The 21,641-nt window shown below is 44.9% G+C and overlaps 1 protein-coding gene across 1 annotated transcript in view; it reads right to left on the bottom strand.

Moving 5' to 3' along the window:
* Positions 1–270: 270 nt before the first annotated feature.
* Positions 271–21,641, bottom strand: part of TMCC2 (transmembrane and coiled-coil domain family 2) — a 61,658-nt gene continuing 40,287 nt past the window's right edge. The window contains exons 3-5 of the mRNA XM_036753347.1: positions 5,454–6,388; positions 2,752–2,887; positions 271–1,918 (exon numbers count right to left, since the gene is read on the bottom strand). Coding sequence (XP_036609242.1) covers positions 1,607–1,918; positions 2,752–2,887; positions 5,454–6,388 — 1,383 coding nt within the window. The 3' untranslated portion in view covers positions 271–1,606. The remainder of the gene's footprint in view (positions 1,919–2,751; positions 2,888–5,453; positions 6,389–21,641) is intronic.

The raw sequence follows: 21,641 nt of genomic DNA, 5'->3' as shown, positions 1-21,641 counted from the left end.
GTGTGACCAGGGGCAATACACTAACTTGTCTGAGCCTCAGTTCCCAATGTGTAAAATAGAGACAATATTATTTGGACTACCTCCCGCACTGGGTTACTGTGAGGAAAAGCACTTTGCAAAGGTTAACTATCAGTTACTACTGGTCTCATCATCTTCGTCTTCATCAGTGGTTGTAGTAGTAGTAGTAGTTGGCAAGGAAGGGTGCAAGAGAACCTGGGACAGTGGCTTTCATGGACCCACCCTTGACAATCAACTCAGGCGACACAATATGGGTTTGAGAATTCAGGGAGGTTCTTTATTTCTCTTGAAATCCCCAGTCAAGTTCCAAAGTTGGCAGGGCTCGCCCAAACCCCGGAGGATTCCATTGCTCACTCTCCCAGGAACTCCCTTTTCTCCTGGAAGCGCCAACGGGAAGGCTGGGACCATGAACGGCAACCACACACAACACTCCAGTGACTTAAAAAAAACAAAACAAAACACACCCACACGCATACACACATATACAAATAATAAATAGACATTAAAAAATGGAGGCCAAGGCTTGACTCCTCCTGTCTCAGCTGGGAGGCTGCTCCCTCAGGGTAAAGGGGGTTTGATAACTTTGCTCCCAATCTGGACTCACTGATCCAGAAAGCAAATTGTATAGTGCTATTACCACCCAGACGGGAATCCTCAGGGTAAGAAGACAAGGAGAGGATACTCTGGGGGGGAGCGGTTCCCTGGAATTCAGGATGGAAAGAGGAAATGCGGTCATAAATAAATAAATAAATAAATGGACAGTACTCACAGGAGCCCAAGACCTGAAGTGTGGGGCCCTGGTTAGGGGCAGGGTGGGGAGGGAGCTGTATTTCTCTGAAAATGACAGGTCGACGACAGCATGAAAAGGACAAACAGAAAAAAGCACACAATTCCCAAGACACAGGGCCCTTCACCCTCCAGTCCGTATCCTGTGTATCACAGGGTTCAGCTCTGCAGCAGACATGGCTGAGCCAGGCTTGGGAACCAGCTCCTCTCAGTCCCCTTTTGCTCTGCAGACATCTGGGGCACTAAGGAACACTTCCTGCCCCTTCAAAGATCTCGCTCCTTCAGTGACCTCTCCTAGACCTCAGGGGTCTATGGACTTCCTCCTCTCTCCCATTTGGTCTGTTTGCCCATCTTTGTCCTGAGTTCAAACGGAGAGAGGTCTCCATAATAAGTTCCCTCCCAAGGGGCTCAGAGCAGAGGCCTCTCCTCCCCGCCCCCCCAATGGACTTCTGGGCCCTTGGGGCCATCTCTGGGCCAGCAGGAAGAAGACTTTGAATATCTTTTAAATAATCAAATAAATATAATCCTGGTTTTCTTCTCCACTCTGTTATGGTTCCCATATCTGTGCTGAGGGAGGGAAGCACTCAGCTTCCAATCTACCCTGGAATGAGTTTCCTCTTGGGAGGGAGGAAACATTATCAGATATGAATGAAACACAAGGAAAAAGGAAGAGGGCAACAGAGTGCAGGAATCTGGGGCGAGAGCCTGAACCAAACACACGAAAAAGTCCAAGGGGGGCCAGGTCTCCCCACTAGAGAACAGAAGCTGCCTGGGAGCTCGGGTAAGTGCTTGGGCTGGTGATTCAGCTGGGCAGTAGCACGTGCTCCAGGAGGTAGCTGAGGGAGTCCCAATGTTTCCAGAGGAGGAAGAGAACAAGGACAAGGAGGGCGGTGCTGGCGATGCGGAGACGGGTCTTCATGAGTGGTGTGATGAAGTTGGCGATGGTGGAGACGAACACCAGCAGCACGGCCATCAGCGCCAGGATCACATTGATGAATTTGCCCAGCAGCGCCCGGGCATTGGCGTTCTCGACACCCTCCAGCTGCACCACCTGCTGCTGCTGCTGCTGGAGCTCCAGCTTGGTGACCCTGGTCAGGCAGGACTCCACGGCCTCCTGGGAGTGGGCAGGAAGATGAAGGTGAGGAAGATCTATCTGCCAGGAAGCCTGCTCTAGGGTTCTAAACTCACCTATAACCTATGGGGAAGGGGCTGGATCTTGGCTGAAGCCCTCACACTGGGATGGCTAAAATGTATAAGGTCTCAAAACATTGGGGGAAGTACAGAGGGGATCCCATATTAACATTAACCAAGAGCTGGAAACATTAGAGAGTATCTGTTCTGACTCCCTCATTTGACAGATGAGAAAACTAGAGCCCAAAGAAGAGAAATTACCTAAGATCACACAGCAAGTTAACAGAAGAGCTGGGACTATGTTTTCTGACTACCAGTCCTGGGTGTTGCCTATTTACAACTCAGATCTGGGCTATTCCAGTTATGAATGTGAGGGAAAGAGTCTAGGAAATGGGGGCTTGGGAAAGGGAGTAAATTGATCCAATCCTAATCAGAAGAGCTCTATAAACAGTTCTCCTTGTGGCAAAGGCTGAGAATGTAGTCTGGCGACTGGTAAGGGCAAGTAACTCTTTGCAAGGCTACGTACAGATGGTCTGAGGATAAGCCTTCTCAATAGACTGATCCACCCGCAATTGCCTAGCTCTTCCTGCGTACCTGAAGTCTGTCTGCCTATACCCATGTTTTCCCTCACTCTATCTCACTAGATTTTTATATTTGCCGGATTTTTTTCCTCTGTGCATTTCGGTCTCTTTCTGTCCTCCTGACTATTTGCCCTGGCCTATTGTTATCGCCAGTCCTTACTGGAGGAAAAAGCCATCCTCAGGACCATCCCTGGCCTGGCTTAGCCTGGCTTGGCCCAGTCCAACCCCTATATACCTGGATGTCTCGAGCCCTCTCATAGGACTGATAGGCCACTTTCTCCTCCATGCTGGCCAACTCCTGTTTCAGATTGGTCATCTCGTTCTGATGTAGCTCTGTCAGGTCGTTCAGCTGCTCTTCTAGACGCTCATACCTGGTGGAGGAGAGGGGGGATGACAGCCCAGCCCAGCATTACTACTCGCCCAATTCCTCCCCCTCTTTCCCTGTCTGGTTTTTCATTCATTCATTCATTCATTCATTCATTCATTCATTCATTCATTCATTCATTCATATTTGACAAACATTCCATGAGCTCCTAGTTTGAACACAAGGCAACAAAAGGGGAGGGGAAGGGAAGGCTATAAATATGAAGGGTAAATTTCTGGCTTCTGAAGCTTATGATCTAGCTGGGGAGACAGGATACTTGTATAAAAAGATAACGAACAAGAAAGACAACAAATGGTATATATGCTAACCAGGAGAGTATTAAAGACAGACAATAGGTGATCTGAGAGAGGCAAGCGCTGAACTTAGAGACAGGATGACAACAGCTCATATTTACGTAATAATAATAGCTAGCTTTTATACAGGGCCTTAAGATTTGCAAAGTGCTTTACCCATGTTAACTCATTTGATCCCCACAACTTTAATAATAATAATAATGATGATGATGATAATGACAGCTAGCAATAAAAAGTGATTTACAAATGTGATCTCATTCTATCCTCACTACAATCCTGGGAGGTAGGTGCTATTATTATCCCCATTTTATAGATGGGGAAACTGAGGCATGCAGAGGTTAAGTGACTTGCCCAGGGTGATGCAGTGTCTGAGACAAGATTCAAACTCAGGTCTTCCTGACCCCAGGTTGAGAGCTCTATGAACTATGCCACCTAGTGACCTCCTAGTAGTATATATTATATAGCTCTATCATATAGCACTGTATTAGCATTACAATGTTCATAGAAGACTTGGTTAAATTTCTGGCTCTGTTACTTACTAGCAATGTATCCACTGACAAGTCACTTCATCTCTCTACATCTTCATCTTTAAAATAGGGATAGCTTCATCGTTTCATTGCCTCCCTCTGCTACTTATCTCCAGTGCATCCTGTCTACAACTTGTTTGCATGTTGCCTGTGTATTGTCTCCCCCATTCAACTGGGAGCCCCTTGAGATCAAGGACTGACGGTCTTTTACCTTTCTTTGTATCCCCAGCATTTAGTACAGTGCCTTGGCACACAGTATGAGCTTAATAAACATTGCTTGATTGACAGGTTGAGAGGAAATTGCTTTGAAAAGTGTAGAATGCCATATGAAACATGAGCTGTTACTGTGATGCTGATAACCACCATGCCTCCTCTTATTCAGGGGAGAGAGACAGGTCCCAGTTGGTTCTGGCCTGGCATCTGATATTCTAAATCAGACCCATAAACTGGTCCTATTCTGAATCTTCCCATCCATGTAATGTCCAAGGGTGTTTTGCTTGTTTGGCTAGAGCTAGGTTTATTATTTTGAGGATAGTAATAGACTTTTATAATTTAAGAGCAGAAAATCATTTAGGGGTCAACAAATCCATGCCCCTGATTTTGCAGAGGAAGAAAGTGAGGCCCATGGAAGGGAAGCAATTTTCCCAAGGTTACTCAGCTGCTTAAAGGTCAAGCTGGGACTAGGACCCTGAACTCCTGACTTCCAATCCAGCATTCGTTCCATAACACTGCCACTACCTTCCCTTATCCCTTCAGCTCATAAAATCATAGAACGTCAAAATGGAAAGAAGCCTGCAGACCATCTAGTCCAGTCTCCTTGTTATACAGGTAGGTAAACCGAGGCCAAGGGAGGTGAAGTCATTTACTTAAGGTTATATGGCTAATTAGTGGTAGAGCTAGGGACAGAACTCAGGTCTCCTGACTCTTAGGCTAACATCCTTCCCACTTCATCTTACTGTACATACATCATAAATACATAGGTATAAATATAATATAATATATATATAAAATATATAGGTATATATAATATGATAAATGCTATTTTAGGTATGTATGCATATGAATGTGTATATATGTGCGTATACACACATTATTGTTCAGTTGCATGGACCAATACTGTCCATGGGGTTTTCTTGACAAAGGTACTAGAGTGGTTTGCCATTTCCTTCTCCAGTGGAATAAGGCAAAAGAGGTTAAATGACTTGTCCAGGGTCACACAGTTAGTAAGTGTTTGAGGGCACATTTGAACTCAGGTCTGCTTGACTCCAGGCCCAGTGCTCTATCTACTAAGTCACCTAGCTGCCTCCTACAAACACACACACACACACACATGTACACATATAAACACACATACACAAATATGTATATGTGTGACTGTGCGTGTATACACAGTGTATGCATACACACATAGATATGTGTACATACATACACATACACATCTATACCTACACACATACATATACATACATAAATGTGTGTATGTAAAATCATCCAAGGTCACCCTCATGCACCTCTATGCCTTTAGGCGACCCTAAAGTCCACTCCTGATCTCCTCCTCCTAGCATTCCACAATCTTCCTAGATTCCTCTTACTCCATTCACATCTCATAGAGGAGCTATTAGGAGATATCATCTCATAGAGAAGCTCTATGTGATAAGCATAAAGAGGCACAGAGAGAAAAAAGAGAATTGAGGTTTGCAGGGACAACAGGCGTGATCGGGGAGTCTCATACCTGTAGCGCTCCTCCTGTAGGCACTGGGTCATGTAAGTGTAGTCTCGCTGTAGCTGAGCCTTCAGGTCCTCCATGGAGTCCTCCATGTGTGACTGGCCCTCCTTGATCTCCCGCAGCTCTTCTAGCAGAGTGTCTAGGTTGTTGGGGTGACTATACAGAGTGTTGGACTTGGGGCTCCCTAGTCCCCCACCGGCCCCTGCCCCAGAGTTACTGCCTGCTCCAGCTGAGCTGGCACTGGCACTGGAACATTCATCGTCACTCCCATACTTGGGACTGGACACCAGGGTAGCACTGCCGCTTAGAGCCCTGGCTGCCTCCTCTGGGTGACCATCTTCAAGTGGGTCCTTCAGGTGGGCAATGTTGTCTGCACTGCCAAACTTGTTACGGATGAGGCTTGCGAATTCTCGGGGCTTGGATACCACAGCTGTATGGGTCACCTGGGAGAGCCCCGAGAGGCTTCCCTTCACACCCTCCACCACACCGCCCCCAAAGCCACTGATGCCTGCCCGCATGTTGGCACCCACATCTTTCAGCCCCTGCTGCATGTCCCTCAGGACATCTTTGGGCTGTCGGGATGGTCCATTCTGTTCAATTTCTTTCAGTCTCCGGTGGTAATGCTCTAGTTTCTTGTGTAGCTGGGCGATGGTCTGGGCTGATTTCTGGTTTTTCTTTTCGAACACCTGCTTGATGCGTGACACCTGCTGCTTGTCTGCATTGTTGGCCAGCTTCAAGTACTCGGCCACATTGTCATCCCGGGCCTCCTGCTCAATCTTGATCTGCTCTGTGATCTTAAGAATCTTTTGGTGCAGGTGTTCAATGGCGGCCTTGGTCCGGTGGGGATCTGGGGTCCCTTCAGGGACATCCAGGCTGATGGGGCCATCTGAGTCACCATGGCCAGGGCCACCAGGAAGTGTGATGAGGTCCCCCTTTTCTGCCTGGAGGAAAGAGAAACAAAGGAGAAAAAGAGGTAGGTAAAGTGAATTGGAAGGAGAAGCTCTGGGGTTGATGAGGTATTCTTGGTTCTATTTCTTGAGATTAAGTGGCTTTCACTTAATTGATCCTTTTGTGGGTTTTTTGTCTTTTCAATTTTATTCTTAACCTGAATTTAGCAAACACTAAATAAAAAAGGAATTTACATATATATATATATATATGTATATATATGTAACAGAAAAAAGAGAATTGTATATAAAAATGCAGATCACCATTACATACACCTTGCTACTCTAAAATAAATTTTTCCTGATTTTTTTGTTACAATTTCCCCCCATATCCTTCTCCTTCTCTTCTCCCAGAGTACCATCTCTTATAACAAAGAATTGATTTTACAAAGTACCAATAACAAAGAATATTCTTTTAAACTATATAACAAGTTCAGCCTGTAGCTTTCAAAGCTGTCCTGCTTGTTTATGCTTCTTCCTAGCATTCCTTTTATTCTCTTCTGTGTTTAAAAAATCTTTCTTTCTTTCTTCCTTCCTTCCTTTCTTTCTTCCTTTCTTTCTTTTTCCTTCTTTCTCTTTTCCTTCCTTCCTTGCTTCCTTCCTTCCTTTTACTATCAAATCCTTCTTCCTCCCTCACTCTCCAACCCACATCCCACATGAGGAAAAAAAAAAAAGAAAAAACAAACTTGCAACAGGAATGCATAATCAAGCAAAACAAATTGCACACAGTCATTTTGGGCCTTGACTTCCCCACACGTAAATAAAATATGTGCTGGAAATTTCTGGGGAAGGATGAACAAACACCCTACATCTCAGTACTGACACTGAATAAGTTCAACTCTGTTGTAGAATTATAAAGATGATGTCAAACTTATTCCAATCCTCCATTCCAATACTCATAGGAAAGGCCCGCCCTCCCCAGACTCAGCCTCCTGCTGTCCCCACAAAGCTCCCAGCTGGTAGGTCTGTATGTGACCGCTGAAGCTCTCTAGGGTATGGGTGATGTTACCTTCCAGCTTTCATGGGGAGTCACCAATATCTTCCGCTTCATGGTGGTGGGTGCATCCAAGCCCCCTCACCCTTTCCCCAGGCTTTGGGGAGAATTCAGACAGGCACCCAGCCAACTGGCTAGAATTCCCCAAGAACCAAAGCTGAAAGAAGCGATTCACAGGCCAGGTGGGCTAAGCCAGGTTAGAAGTTCCTGACCGTTCTGAGGACCTGGAGGAGTCAGCTTCTCAAGAGAGGTGGCTGGATTGAGGGGAGATGAGAGACACTGTTCCCTGTCCCTCCCAGATACAGCAGAGCTCTACACGGAACACCAGAATGTCACTTAGCCACAAGGAAAGAGAACAAAGAAAAAGGCAGAGAGACAGGGGAAAAATACAGGCAGATGGAAAAAGAATGAAAAAAAAAGAAAAGAAAAGGACCCAAGAAAGGGGAAAAAACCCAACCAAAAAACCACCCAAAACACTCAAAGGACAGAAAAACCAGGAGACTTTTCTGAGTGGCACCAAACTCCTAGGCTGCCTCGTTCAGCCTATTAGGAGGATCTGGGGTATCTTATCACAAGCAACAACGGAAGCAGAAGGAAATGGCTCAACTTGGGTATTTTTACGCACAGCACACCCTACGTATATTGCCATGTCAGCTGGGTTCTTCTATGTGTTTGTGTGTTGGAGGGAGGGAGTAAGGTGAGCGAGACAATGGGGTGAAAGCTAAGAAAAGCCCCATTTCGCACCCTGTGACAGGAAATAGATTCACTCCAATTAAATTCAGAAGCCACTAGACCTGATTTCCACCAAGGTGCAAAATTATTGGACAACTTGGCTTTGTCAGTGTCCTGAGACAAGAAGCCTCAGAGACTCCAAGGCTGGAAATCAATCAGCTTTTCTAACTCGTGGTCCCTTTTGCCTTTGATGAATTTGCCATTAACTTGCCGCTCCACCTTGGACAGGTCACTAATTCTCTCCAACAAGACCAAGTCTTTTAATTCATGTTATTTCTTTTGGTCTTTGCTCTTTCTCACTCTCCCTCCTACAGTCTTTCATATGTCCAGTCTTTGCTCCTCAGAATCTCTGGCTGCTCACTACCAGGAGGAAGAATCTTTCCTTAGTCACTTAAAGTGAAAGGATCTGGGTTCAAATTGTGGCTTTTCCACTTGACTGTGGCCAAGTTGCTTCACATTTGTGTTGTTGTTGTTTCAGTCATTTTTAGTTGTGTCCGACTTTCTGTAACCCCATTTGGGATTTTCTTGGCAAAGAGGCTAGAGTGGTTTGCCATTTCCTTCTCCAGCTCATTTTACAGATGAGGAAACTGAGGCCGATAGGGTTGAGTGACTTGCCCAGGGTCACACAGCTAGTAACTGTGTGAGGCTAGATCTGACCTCAGGTCTTCCTGACTCCAGGCCTAGCACTCTGTCCATTGTGCCACCTAGCTGCCTGTCACCTCTATAAAATGGGGTTAACACTGATTATATTCCCTATCTCACATAGCTGTTGTGACACGCAAGTCATTAATAGATAAGCATTTGCTAAATAGCTACTGTGTGCCAGACGCTTGCTAAAAGCTTACATTCTTTCTGGGGGAAATAACATGTACACATATAAATAGATACTCTGTGTGTGTGTGTGTGTGTGTGTGTGTGTGTGTGTGTGTACAAGGGAAATACAAAGTAATAAATTAAGTCATATACATGAAGTGTTTTTAAAGCCATACATGTATACACATATAAATAGATACTCTGTGTGTGTGTGTGTGTGTGTGTGTGTACAAGAGAAATACAAATAAATTAGGTCATATATATGAAGTGCTTTTAAAGCCATACATAATGCTATGTAAATGTCAGCTCTTATGATTCTTATCAAGAACTCTTTTCCTTTTCTGGGACAGATAAGTAGCACAGTGGGTTAGAGTAGTGGACCTGGAGTCAGGAAGACCTGAGTTCAAATCTGACCTCAGACACTTACTAGTTGCGTGACCCTGGACAAGTCACTTAACTGCTGTCTGCCTGTAAAATGGGGATAACAATAGCCCCCTACCTTCCCAGGGTTGTTGTGAGGATCAAACAAGATAACATTTGTAAAGCGCTTTGCCCATGGCTTCTCATATAGTGGGTTCTAGATGAATATTAGTTTCCTTTCATCCACTAATCCATCTTAATCATTGAATTTTAGAGCTGAAAGGAACCTTGGGCTAATGTCTCATTTCACTGATGAGGTAAAGCAGCGTGTCCCTACAGCTTGTAAGTGGCAGAGTTGGGTGTTTTCCAGCACCTTGTTCAATATTCCTTCCCTCATCCTACAATCAGGAGCCTGCTGACCAACTCACCTTGAGCAAGCCACTTAATAATGTCAGGGCCTCAGTTTTCATTGTCTGGAAAATGGGGAAGAAGTTCTTCTGACCTCACAGGGTTGCTGTGAAGACCAAGTGACAGTCTGCCTCATGCCAGTGCTTGATAACCATTAAGCCCTGTGTACGTATTCATTCACAAGAAGGCAGGGCCCCGGGTTTGGCCCACGGCCTCTCTAAGAATGCATCCTCTTCCTTGTTTTATTTGTGGGTGGTCAGACACAAGTTCCTCAGCTAAGGTGAAGGAGCAGAAGGGTTAAGAGCTACACAAGACAGACTAATGAGATGGTAGGCTCCTTGAGGGCAGGGACTGCCTTTTGCATCTTTTTGTATCCCTAACCCTTAGCAGAGTGCCTAACACACAGCAGGTGCTTAATAAATGCTTATTGATTGGTAGATGACTGGTGCTCAAAGAAAGGCCCCTGGTCACTTATCTGAATTATTGTGCAGTCTTTTCCTTTCCAAGGGGACAACCTAGACCCAGGTAGGTTAGGAATTGTCCCCAGGACGGAGTATAAAGAGAGCAGATTGCCCATATACTACAGTCAACTCAATTCTGATGTAGGCAATTCACTGTATTTTAGAGGGGGATAAAGCTAAAACCCCACTTCTCCCCAGCACTAAGATGCTTCTGCTACTGCCATTGAGGTCTCCATTCATAAAAGAGCCCTTCCTCATGCAGCTATTTCCCTTGGGGGAAGATTTCAATATGGGCATAGAGACTAGCACGAAGAACTCCTTCAAGCGCCAGGATTGCCTACTGCCATAGTCAGCATTTTGTTCTTCTCCTTGAGTTGCTATTCTAAGTGCCCTGGAAGCAGAGGAAGGAACAGCTGCCCTGGGAGTTGGGCAGGGAGGAGGGGGGAGAGCCCTGAAACTATCCTGGATGAATAGAGCAACAGAATCTTCAGTTAGAGAAAAATTATTCCCTCGGGCCCAGGAACTAGAACATTACTGCTGGTTGATGCCTTTGACCTCTGAACCTGGTCCTATCTGCTGGACTTCCTGGCTCCTACAAGCTTTTCAGATCTTCCTTATTTACCTGAGACTAGAAGACCATAGATGGACAGCTGGAAGGGCCCCTGAAAGTCATCTGGTCCCAATTCCCTGACTTTAAAGACAAGAAAACAGAGGCCTAAAGAGGTAAAATCAGTGACTGGTCCAAGGTCACATGGTTAATAAGTGGCAGAGCTGGAATTCAAACCCAATGCTCTCTCCATTCTACCACGCTATGTAATCATCTTTGAGCCTCTTCTGTAACTTATTTTAAAAAATAATTAATTTATTTATTTTTGGTTTTCAACATTTGCTTTTATATGATTTTGAGTTCTAAATTTTTCCCCTCCCTCCACTCACACCTCCCCAAGACAGCATGCAATGTGATATAGGCTATACACATATGATCATATTAAACATATTTCTACATTAGTCATACTGTGAAAGGAGAATGAAAACAAAAGGGAAAAATCATGAGAAAGGAAGAAGAATAAAAAACAACAAAAGAGAAAAGAGTAATCTTCAATCTGCATTCAGACGCCATAGTTCTTTGGGTGTGGACAGCATTTTCCATCATGAGTCTTTTGGAATTGTCTTAGATAATTGCATTGCTCAGAAGAGCTGAATCTAACAAAGTAGGTCATCGAACAATGTCTGCAACTCACTTTTTCACATCTGGTATGAAACAAGGAGAAATAAAGGCCTTGGATTCCCCTTTCACCTTCTACCCTTCTATCTTCTGTCCTCATTGGGGAAGCGTACTTATACTGAGATCAAAGATCTAGAGCTAGACAGTGACGTCAGATGGTCTCTAGTTCAACCCTCTCATCTCCCCACCCCACCCCCAATTTTCTTTTATTTCATTTCCAGCTTCTCTTCTTTTCCCAGCCATTGAGAAGGCAAGAAATACAAAACCCCTTACAAATATGAAGGCGTGCAAAACAAAAGTCCGTATTAGCCATATTTTAAAAAAACAAGAAAGAGGAAAAAAAAAGCTTCAATTTGCACTTTGAGTCCATTAGTTCTCTATCTGAAAAGAGAGAGCATTTTTCATGAGTCCTTTGGAACTACGGTGGGTAATTAAGTCTTTCACAGTTGGTTATCTTTACCAATATTGGTGTTACTGTGTAAATGTTCTCTTGTTTCTGCCCAATCCTTCTGACCTTACAAATAAGGAAATTGAGGCTGGGGGTGGTTAAGTGACTTGTTCAAGGTCACACTGGGAGTTAATTGTTAGAGACAGGATTTGAACTCAGGTCCTCTGACTTCAAAGCCAGTGCTCTTCCCACTGTACCATCCTTCCTCCCTTACTACTATTATAGAATGTTAGAATTGTCAGGGATCCGGGACTCAGCCCAATCTCCTAATTTTACAGACATAAAAACTGAGTCTTAGAAAGGTTAACGAGCATGCTCAAAGGCCAAGAGCTAATTAGAATCATTAGTATCCTTAGATTAGCATCATTGAGGGCAGGAACTCTTGCCTCTTTGTGTATCCCCAGAGCTTAGCACAGTGCCTGGCACATAGTAGGTGCTTCATAAATGTTTATTGTTTGATTTATCAATTGATCGAAGTTTTCAAGCCAGAACAAGAACCCAGATCTCCCATCTCTTTCTACCCTCCCATGCTTCCTGTAACTATTAGTAGCATCAGGAATCCCCCTTTAAGACATGTCCTCCAGATCGCTGGACCCTAAATTGGCCCGTAAGCAGATAAGTGACAGGTCCAGAGGGATCCCTCAATGCTTCTCTCCTTGGCTGCCTCCCTAGAGGCCATTCCGCAGCCATTTCTGGGGTGTGCTAGGATACAACCGTATTGGGCTTTCATGAGGGAGAGCTGGGGAGGCGAAAAGCTCTACAGAAGCCGGCAAGACTGTATTCTGCCAAATGCCGGGTGACAGCAGCAACTACAAAAAAGGGAAGGGTGACAGCTGAGCTTCTCCATCGCCCTTGCTTACAGGAGGGTCCTCCGTTTAGAAGATAACCAGTTGTAATAAAACCACCACAACAATAATATTAGCTAATGTTTGTATAGCACTTTAAGGGTTTGTAAAGCGCCTTACATAGGTCACCTCATCTGAATCTCACAACAACCCTGGGAGGTGACTGCTATTATTATCAACTCCATTTTACAGATGAGGAAACTGAGGCAAATAGAGCTTAAGTGACTTGCTCAGAGTTACACAACTATTAAGTGTCTGAGGCATGATTGGAACTCTGGTCTTCCTGAGTCCAAGTTCAGCAGGCTATCCACTATCCTGCCTGGTGGCCTAGGCATATGGGGTTACAGCCGTACCTTTGGTGAGTAGGAGGGGAAAGGGCTAAATAAAAAAAAAAATCACAGAAGTTGACAGATCCTCCCCCAGCATCCACTCCAACCCTTCCCAGGTGCACACAGTTCCACCCATGCCCATCAGGAGCTCTCAGGCAATATGTCACTAGTTCCATTAGTCACTGCTATACTGAGCTCACTGGTGAGCAGGGGAAGGAGGCTTTAGAAACAGAGATGCAGAGCCTAGCCTAGCTCCCTAACCTGGGAATAAGCTATTCTCAAAGCTCAAGGGTTCCAGTCTCCCACAGACCCTGAAACTGACTCTCTTCCATATTCAAGGCAAACTGACTTTCTGAACTTAGGAACCTGGAACTTGGAAAGGGGAACATTTTAGGGTTCTAGAGAATGAGGAATATTCCTTCTACTCTAACCAGAAACCCACCCCTCTGCTCCGGGTCTCCTACCTCCATCTCAGAGGGAGTCCAAAGAACCACTGGCTGTGCCTGGCTAAGCTCGAAGAGAATGTGAACAAGCCAGTGTTCAGCTGCGAGCCTTGTAGAGCTGCCAACAGCTCCTCTCCCAGGATGGGCAAGAGGGAGGGAGGCTGGGCTGAGGACAGCACTAGGCAATTGTTTCTAAACTTTTCAGTCACAGACACGGGGTGGGGGGTAATGGAAGGAGAGGGAGAGAGGAATGAGAAGAGAAAGAGTGGGGGTGGGGAGAAGTAAAGAAGGGAAAGGGAGAGGGAAATAAGCAAGCTAGAAAAAGAAAAGGAAGAAAAGGAATCAGGCGAAGGAAAAGTGGGGAGGAGAAAGAAGGGGAAGGAAGGGAAAGGAAAAGGGAAGAGGAATTGTGGAGGATGGAAAGGAAAGAGTGGAGGGAAAGGAAAAAAAGAGGAGAAGGAAGAAAAAGAGGAGGAGGGAAGGGAAAGGGGAGAAAGGAAGAGAACAAAGAAGAAAGATGGAGAGAGGGAGGAGACGGAGGCAAACAAAGAAAGACGGAGAGGGAAGCAATGAGCTCCGCACTCCAAGACAAAGCAAGAGTTGAGAAAATAGGAAAAGGCAAGGAGACAGATGGAAAGGGTGACGAAATAAGTCAGTGAGGCAGTGAGAGGAGAAAGACAAGGATTTGGCAAAGCTGAAACACTGTTGGGGGATGGGGAGAGGAAGAGCCTCCATAATAGGGACAACCCTAGAAGAAAGAAAAACTGTGCCTTGATGGTTGATGGTTTTGAGCACCCCTCTCCCTGAAGCCAGTGCGATTCAGAGAAAAGGTCACTAGACTGGGTGGGAGCCAAGTACTAGATTGGGTGGGAATCAAGAGAATTGAGTTCTAGACCTGATACTGTTCGCTATCTGTGTGATCTTGGACAAGTCACTTCACTTTTCTAAGCCTCAGTCTTCTCATCTGTGAAATGGGGCTAACGATACTTGTACTACTTACTTCAATAGGGCTATTATGAGCAAAGTGCTAAATAAATGATAATGATGATGATAATAGTAAATTAGACCTTCTATCATCCAGGAGCTGGAAGAAACACGAGCAACAAACATTTTCCAATTCCAATCCCGAATACACAGTCAAGGTTAGGCGCTCCCGGGGCCCTGTGACACTTTATAGATGACCATTGGGGTTTTTGGAAGTGAGCCTTCCCACCTCCCCCACTGCCACAGACACCTGGGCACACACATTTGCAGAATCATCCTCTTCTGCCTCCTCCAATTAGCACACATACACCCAATAGGCAGCTCAGCTCTCTGCATGAATCTTGGAAATAAATCCCACCAAATGCCTGCACCCAGCTGTCAGCCCCCATATCTGGAATTGTCTCTACTGATACTATACACTCCCCTTTACCACTGCTCCCTCCCTCCCTCCCCAGCCCAATCCAAGTCATATTGTACGAGCTATAATCACTAGGCTCCTGGGAGACGCAGAGCAGGCAATGACCCTTGTTGGACAACCCACCTGCTAAGCCAGGCAGTCTCTGAGAGCCAGCCTCCTGGGTACCTCAGTCCAATGTCTGGCTGCTGACAGAGGAAAGCCATCTGGATTAAGGATCATTTCTTTTTTATTCTCCTTCCTGTCTACCATGAGGACTTATTTACCACCCCACCCCCTTCTTACAGTCCTAGTTTAGGGAGAAAATGTTCCTTTCGAGGGTTTCTAATTTACAAATCTGACAACTCCCAGCACCTGCTCCTTCCTCTAACCATGAGGTTCAGGTAAAGCAGGCTTCTGGGGGAGGTTAATGGTACCATTTGGATGACAGTCTTCAGAAAGGTGAGGAACTGGGCTACTGGAACATATTCTGAGTGATGCTTAGTAATAGTGAGTGCCAAGCCTTGCACACAGTGGGTATTTAATCAATGTTTGCCTGGAATTTAATGAATTGATGGCAATCTAGCTGAGGCTTAAGAAATACTCTAACATGATGAGGTGGAGCAGCCTTCTATGCGCTCTTCTCTGAGGAGGATTGTGCCCTGCCCAGTGCAGATCATACATGGAAATGTCTCCCCCAATAGATTTGGTGCTGGAAAAAACCTTAGAAACTGTAGAGTCCAACCCCCTTATTTTCTAGATGAGGAAACTGGGGCTGAGAGGTTAAATGATATGCCGTGGTTCACACTACTAGTAGGTGTCTAAGGCAGAATTTACACTCAGATCTTCCTGAGTCCAAGTCCAGCATTCTATCCACCGTGCCACCTGGCTCATCTCAAGGACAAGAGTTTCTTCCAAGCATCACTGAGAAAACAGAGGAGGCACTCTGCTAGATAGGAACTGTCAGACCTGCCTACCCAGGCCCTTTCAGAAACTCACACATGCTCCCGCACCCACTACCTCCTAAGCTGTGGTCTGTTTCCTGACATTAGCCTAGCCGCATCCATGGAACGCTCCATTCTTCTTCCTGCTCTCTAGACACTAAGATGCCCATCATGCTTACGTAAATTGATGAGGAGTGATGGGAGCAGAACTAGGAGAAACATTTGTACAATAACCACATCACTTTAAAGGATGACAGCTTAGAAACACTTAAGAACTCGATTAAAAAATTAATAAAAATAAACTCTGATTAATGCAGTGACCAGTCACAACTCCAGAAGACTTTGATGAAACATGCCTCCTACCCCTTGCTGGAGAGGGGTGGAGGATGAGACATTCTCAGAGACAACCAATATAACACAAATTTGTTTGGCTTGGCTATACTTATTTGTTACAGGGTCCAAGTGACATCTACGAAAGAAGAAAAAAAAGAACATCGGTGAAACATTTTTAAAGAATATACAGAGGCGAGAAGGAAGTTATAAGGAGAAACAGAGAAGCAGGGCAATGCTGTTACTACCATATTAAATTTAACATATATTTTGAAAACAAGCTGTGTGTAATAGATCCACGAGGTCATATACAATCATCTTTTTCTGGCCTTCTTTGTATATGGAAACACCTGATGTTTGTTGGTGATTTTCTAGTTGATAATTTAAAAGATAATTGTTAAAAAAGATGTCACATGTCCAGAGCTAAGGAGCTATCCAGTGGCAGACACTAGACACTTCCTGGACTGTTGTTGTCTTGATGATGACAGGCCCACAGGAGGACTGCCTACAAACACAACTCCTTAACACCTCAAGGATGTCAACTCCTCTTATTAGATTGAAAGGCAAGTGTTTCTTGAGGTCAGATGGGGAAAAAAGAAAAACAGGCTTTAAATCAGCCACAGGATCTTAGAGCTCATCCAGACTGACCCTGCCCTGATCTTAGAGATGAGCAAACAGGCACAGAAAGGGGAAGTGATTTGCTTCAGGTCACACAGTCAGCAAATAGCAGAACTGGGATTTGAACCCTTATTCAGTATTCTTGCTATGACATTGTATATCAGCCTACAAAGGGAACTTTGGACCTTAACCATCTGCATCAAGAGCTGGACAGACAGGCATCTGGACTATTAATAGGAAGTGAACAGCTTCCCATCAAAGGCAACTCTGAGACCAAGAAGAAAAACCTTGTGGGGCTCTCTTGGCCTCTCTCGCTTCAGCCTATCAAGACTGATCTCAGGAAAGAGGCACCTCTGCCTGTGGGCCACTACCCTGGCTGTGCCTCCCAGGGCTTGGGAACGATGGAGCGAGGTATCTGCTTGCTCTGAGCCTGCAGGATGTTCCTGGAGAGCTGGGGACGGGCCAGGAAACACAGGGTCCATGCCAGAGGCTTCTTCCAAGGTCCCTGGATATTCAGCTCAGAAGGAATTTCTCAGCTCATCTCTTACTGACTCTGGGGTCTGGCAGGAAGGGCAAATGCTGGCAAAAAAAAGTTTTCACCCTCCCACTGCTGGCTACCTGATAACTGAGCTGATCTCACCAGGGAAAGTTAGGACAGGGTATTGGACTTGGAGGCAGGATGAGACATGAGTTCAAATCCTGCCTTGGACACTTCCTAACTCTGCAAGTCACATAACCTGACTTAGCCTCAGTTTCTTCATTTGTAAAAATGGGGATAATAATGACGCCTACATCACAGGGTTGTTGTAACCACCACCAAATGTGACAACATGTGTAAAGTGCTTTATAGACTTTAAGGTGCTATATAAATGCTAATTAGTATTAGCTCCCATCTCTCCGTGGAGATCACTATCATCATCATCATCATCATCATTTCTTAACTTGGAGTCCATGAACTTATTTGTTTTATAAAAAATCTTTGGATTGCTATATTTCAGCATAATTGGTCTCCTATTTGCACCTAAGTATTTTATTTCAGAATTCTGTTTAGGAACTGGAGTCAGGAAGACCCATCTTCCTAACTTCAAATTTGGCCTCATGCGCTTACTAGCTGTGTGACCCTGGGCAAGTCACTTCACTGTTTGCCTCAGTTTCCTCATGTGTAAAATGAACTGGAGAAGAAAACGGCAAACCACTTGAGTATCTTTGCCAAGAAAACCCCAAAAGGGGTCATGAAGAGTCAGATATAACTGAAAGATGATTCAACAACAAAATTCTTTTATGCATTTAAACACATGGTTTTGAGAAGGGGTTCATAAACTTCATCTCAAGGGGTCTATGACTCAGAGAAGGTTAAGAACCTCTGCTCGGGGGTATGGAAGTAAAAGCCCAGGCTGTTAAATGTCCACCCCCAAACCCACTTTACTAGCTGTGTGACCTTGGGAAAGTCACAGCATCTCTAAGACTGTTTCCTCTTCTCTAAAATGGGAATAATTCTTCTGCCTCTCTTACAGGGTGATGTGAAGATTTTATGAGATGTGAAAGCACTTTGAAGGCTATTATTTTCCTATTATTCCTCCTTTCATAAGGGGATGAAGGTGAGCAAAATAAATAATAACAGCAGGTCACAATTACAGTTTTAACATTTGTTCATAATAACCCTATTAAGGAGTGTGCAGAAGTTTCCCCATTTTACAGATGGGGGACACTGAGGCTCAGATAAGTCACACAGCTGGTAAGAGACCTGGAGCTTGGACCCGATTCCACATGTAGTGACTCCAGATCTGGTTCTTTCCCCACCATACTAAGGACTGAAAGAAAAAAAAGGTAGAGGCCTTAGAAATCATTAATTTCTTAATAATCCTGACTGATGGCTTCATAGGAACAGCTGGGAGGGAGGGGGAGAAGTAGTCTGTTAGTTCTGATACCAACTGAGATCTTTGTTGATGGGGGCAGGGCAAATATTTCCGGGGCCTGGTCCTGCAGTCAGAAGAGGGCTCAAGCTCCTGGCATTCTCCTAGCGTGGCCTTGTTGAGGGAGAAGGGAACAGACGTCCCAGCTCACTCCCAGTGGGGACACTGTATTGCACTAAACACCCACAGCCAGGTGCTTCTGAAACATTGACTCCATGTGCTCCTAGAGCCTTTACTGCAGACAGCTGGGATGGGAAGGCAGGCACTGATCCACCTAGCTAGCAGGGTATTGCCCTCGAAGTATAAGAAGCTTTCCTCCCTGAGTCTGGGAATCAACTGTTTACACAGGCTTAAGGCAAGACAGTCCCTCCCTACAGCATAATGTCAGATGAAAGGATCTGTCTAGGAGAAGACTTGCAGCTGGCTGAAGCCCTAGGGTGTTTTCTTTTTGAAAATTTATTTTTATTTTGAACTTTACACCAAATAAAATGGGCATTTCCATATACATAGGAGAACAGAAAAAGGTCTGTACATGGAACTGTGCATCTGTATTTTGCATAGCTTGCTTTTCTTTTTTAAGTAAATCATAATTTCAACCTATAAAACAATATACAATAGCTTTCAATATATACAACCTATATGACAATATAGACAACCTTTCAATATATACAACCTATATAAACAATAGACTTCAAAGCTTTCCTGTTTGTCTGTGCTTCCCCTTGGCCATCCTGCATTTAAAAAAAAGATTGCTCAATGACCGTTTTATTTCTTTTCTTGCTGCCCTATCCTCCTGTCCTTACCATCTTGAATCGGGTTGAAGGTGGGAGTTGCAGGGCGGGTGGGGTGGAGAAAAACAAAGCCTTTGTAACAAATATGCAAAGTCAAGCAAAATTAATTCCCACAAAGGCTGTGTCCAAAAATGCATGTTTTATTCTGCATTTTGAGTCCTACATATCTTTTCCATTACAAATTCCCAAGAAAACTCCAAAGTTTGGGCCTCAGACCAGGATGCTTAACCAGGGCTAGTCCAAGAATCCTTGGAAAATGAGGGGAGGCACCCCTCCCCCCAGCTCAGAGCCTTTTCCCCTTTCATTTATCTGGCCCTCTCCCTCCCCACAAAAAACACCTAATGTACAGTCAAGGGGTTGGCTAAAGTGCATTAACATTTTAAACAAGAAAAAAGGGTGAATTATCATATGTTTATTTCTGTTTAGGTACATGAGGACCAAAAGCCACAACCTACATCACAGGTAAAGCCACAAATGAAATCATTCAATGTCTACTCTGAGTAAAACACTGTTGGAGGTCCAGGCTGGCATTATTTAAATAGTTTGGCCCAGGGTTCAAGCATGAATTAGTCTTTTCTAGGCACTCCCTGTTTCATCCATCTTTCCATGGCTGGCTCCCCTCTCATCTGATGGTCTCTTGTCATTTCTTTCTAATTCTAGGCCATAACCAGGGTTACTCCTCTCCATTCTCTTGATTCAAGAAAGAGCAGGCCCCTTTTCTGTCTGAGCTCTCAGTGCAACCATCAGCTTCAAGAAGAATCTGCTCCCTTAATAGTCACCTGAACCCCGATTCAGCTGTTGTCGTGTGGACTCTTACTTCCTCTCCCCACCCCAGGAATTTGCTGAACTAATCTCTCTTCTGAACAGAGCTCTGTTCAGCTGTCCTGAAATGCCCCCACCAATCTCCATTAGTCCATCGTGGGACTCTTAAATGCCCCATCCCCTTACCCTTTAAAAGCCTCAAGTTAGGAGCCAAGAGCCCCTTGGGAGCAGATTATGTCTTTTGTCTTTCTTTGCATCCCCAGTGCTTAGCACAGTCCCTGGCACACAGTAGGTATTTAATAAATGCTTGTTGGCTGACTAAGAAGTTTAAACACATCACCCTCTCCAAAGGAGTCACATCTCTAGCCCCTATCTACATGACAGTGCTTCTTTTCTGATAAACATTATAATTATCCACTTCTCTACAGTCCATTTCTCCAGCCCAAGACAGACTGGATATATTCAGGGAATATTTTTTGTTTTATTGACCACACAATCTCACAGAGGGAGAAAGAGGGTTACCTAGCCCTTCCACAGGGCCCCTCTACCATAACTAATCCAAGCAAGGGATTTCCTTGCACTTGACAGAATCTCACCTCTCACCAAGAGAAGAATCTGGTCATTTTCACATTTCAAGATAGTAAATAGTCAATAAACATTTATTAAGCTCATACTATGTGTACCAAGTAACTACTCCCACACCCCCCACGTATTACCCCCACCAATCCTGCCAGGATGGTTTTCACCCTCACATCTCCTCTAAGTCATGGCTCTTATCCATTTTCTCCTCCACCCCTAGTTCTTACACTACCTCTGTTTTCAGATTTCCTTTTGGGCTCTATTGTTTAGCCTTCTCAGTCTGAGTTTCTGATCCTGCCTCTCCTAGGTCTCTACTAAGCCATCTGGATCTCACATCCAGGAAATATTCAGGAAGGTTAAACACCTTTCTCATTTCCACTATCTCCCAACATCCTCAAGAGAGAAGATGGGGCTATAGCTAAGGTTCTCCTGGGACAACAGGATAAAAACCTAGTGATTCCCTGTCTCCCATAGCTTGCTAGATCTGTCTCTTCTGTGTATCACCCTGACCCTACCACAAACACACACACACACACACACACACACACACACACACCCCTAGGATAGATCAGCCTGCAGAGACAATCTGAGGTGCCTTCTCTCCACATACCCTTACCCACCTCCCTATTTACATGGGTCTCTCTCCCCTAACATAGTGAGGACCTCACCTGCCCATGTACCATTTCCAAAAGCCGTGATGGTGATGGGATCCCAGGCTCTCTGACCCCCCAGCCCTCTGTGGACAGGGTCAGGCTCAGGATATCACTGTCCCTAGGAAGCGCCAGCCTTGCTTGGGAAGAAGGGACCTTCTAGCAGGCACAGCAGGGCGTCTGATATGTCCCGTGGTTGTCTCATCTGAGTACCAGCCCTGGGG

This window comes from Trichosurus vulpecula, chromosome 4 (genome assembly GCF_011100635.1).
Source record: "Trichosurus vulpecula isolate mTriVul1 chromosome 4, mTriVul1.pri, whole genome shotgun sequence".
Lineage (NCBI taxonomy): Eukaryota > Metazoa > Chordata > Mammalia > Diprotodontia > Phalangeridae > Trichosurus > Trichosurus vulpecula.
Note: the sequence above shows the minus strand (reverse complement) of the source record. Positions and strands in the feature narration are given on the sequence as shown.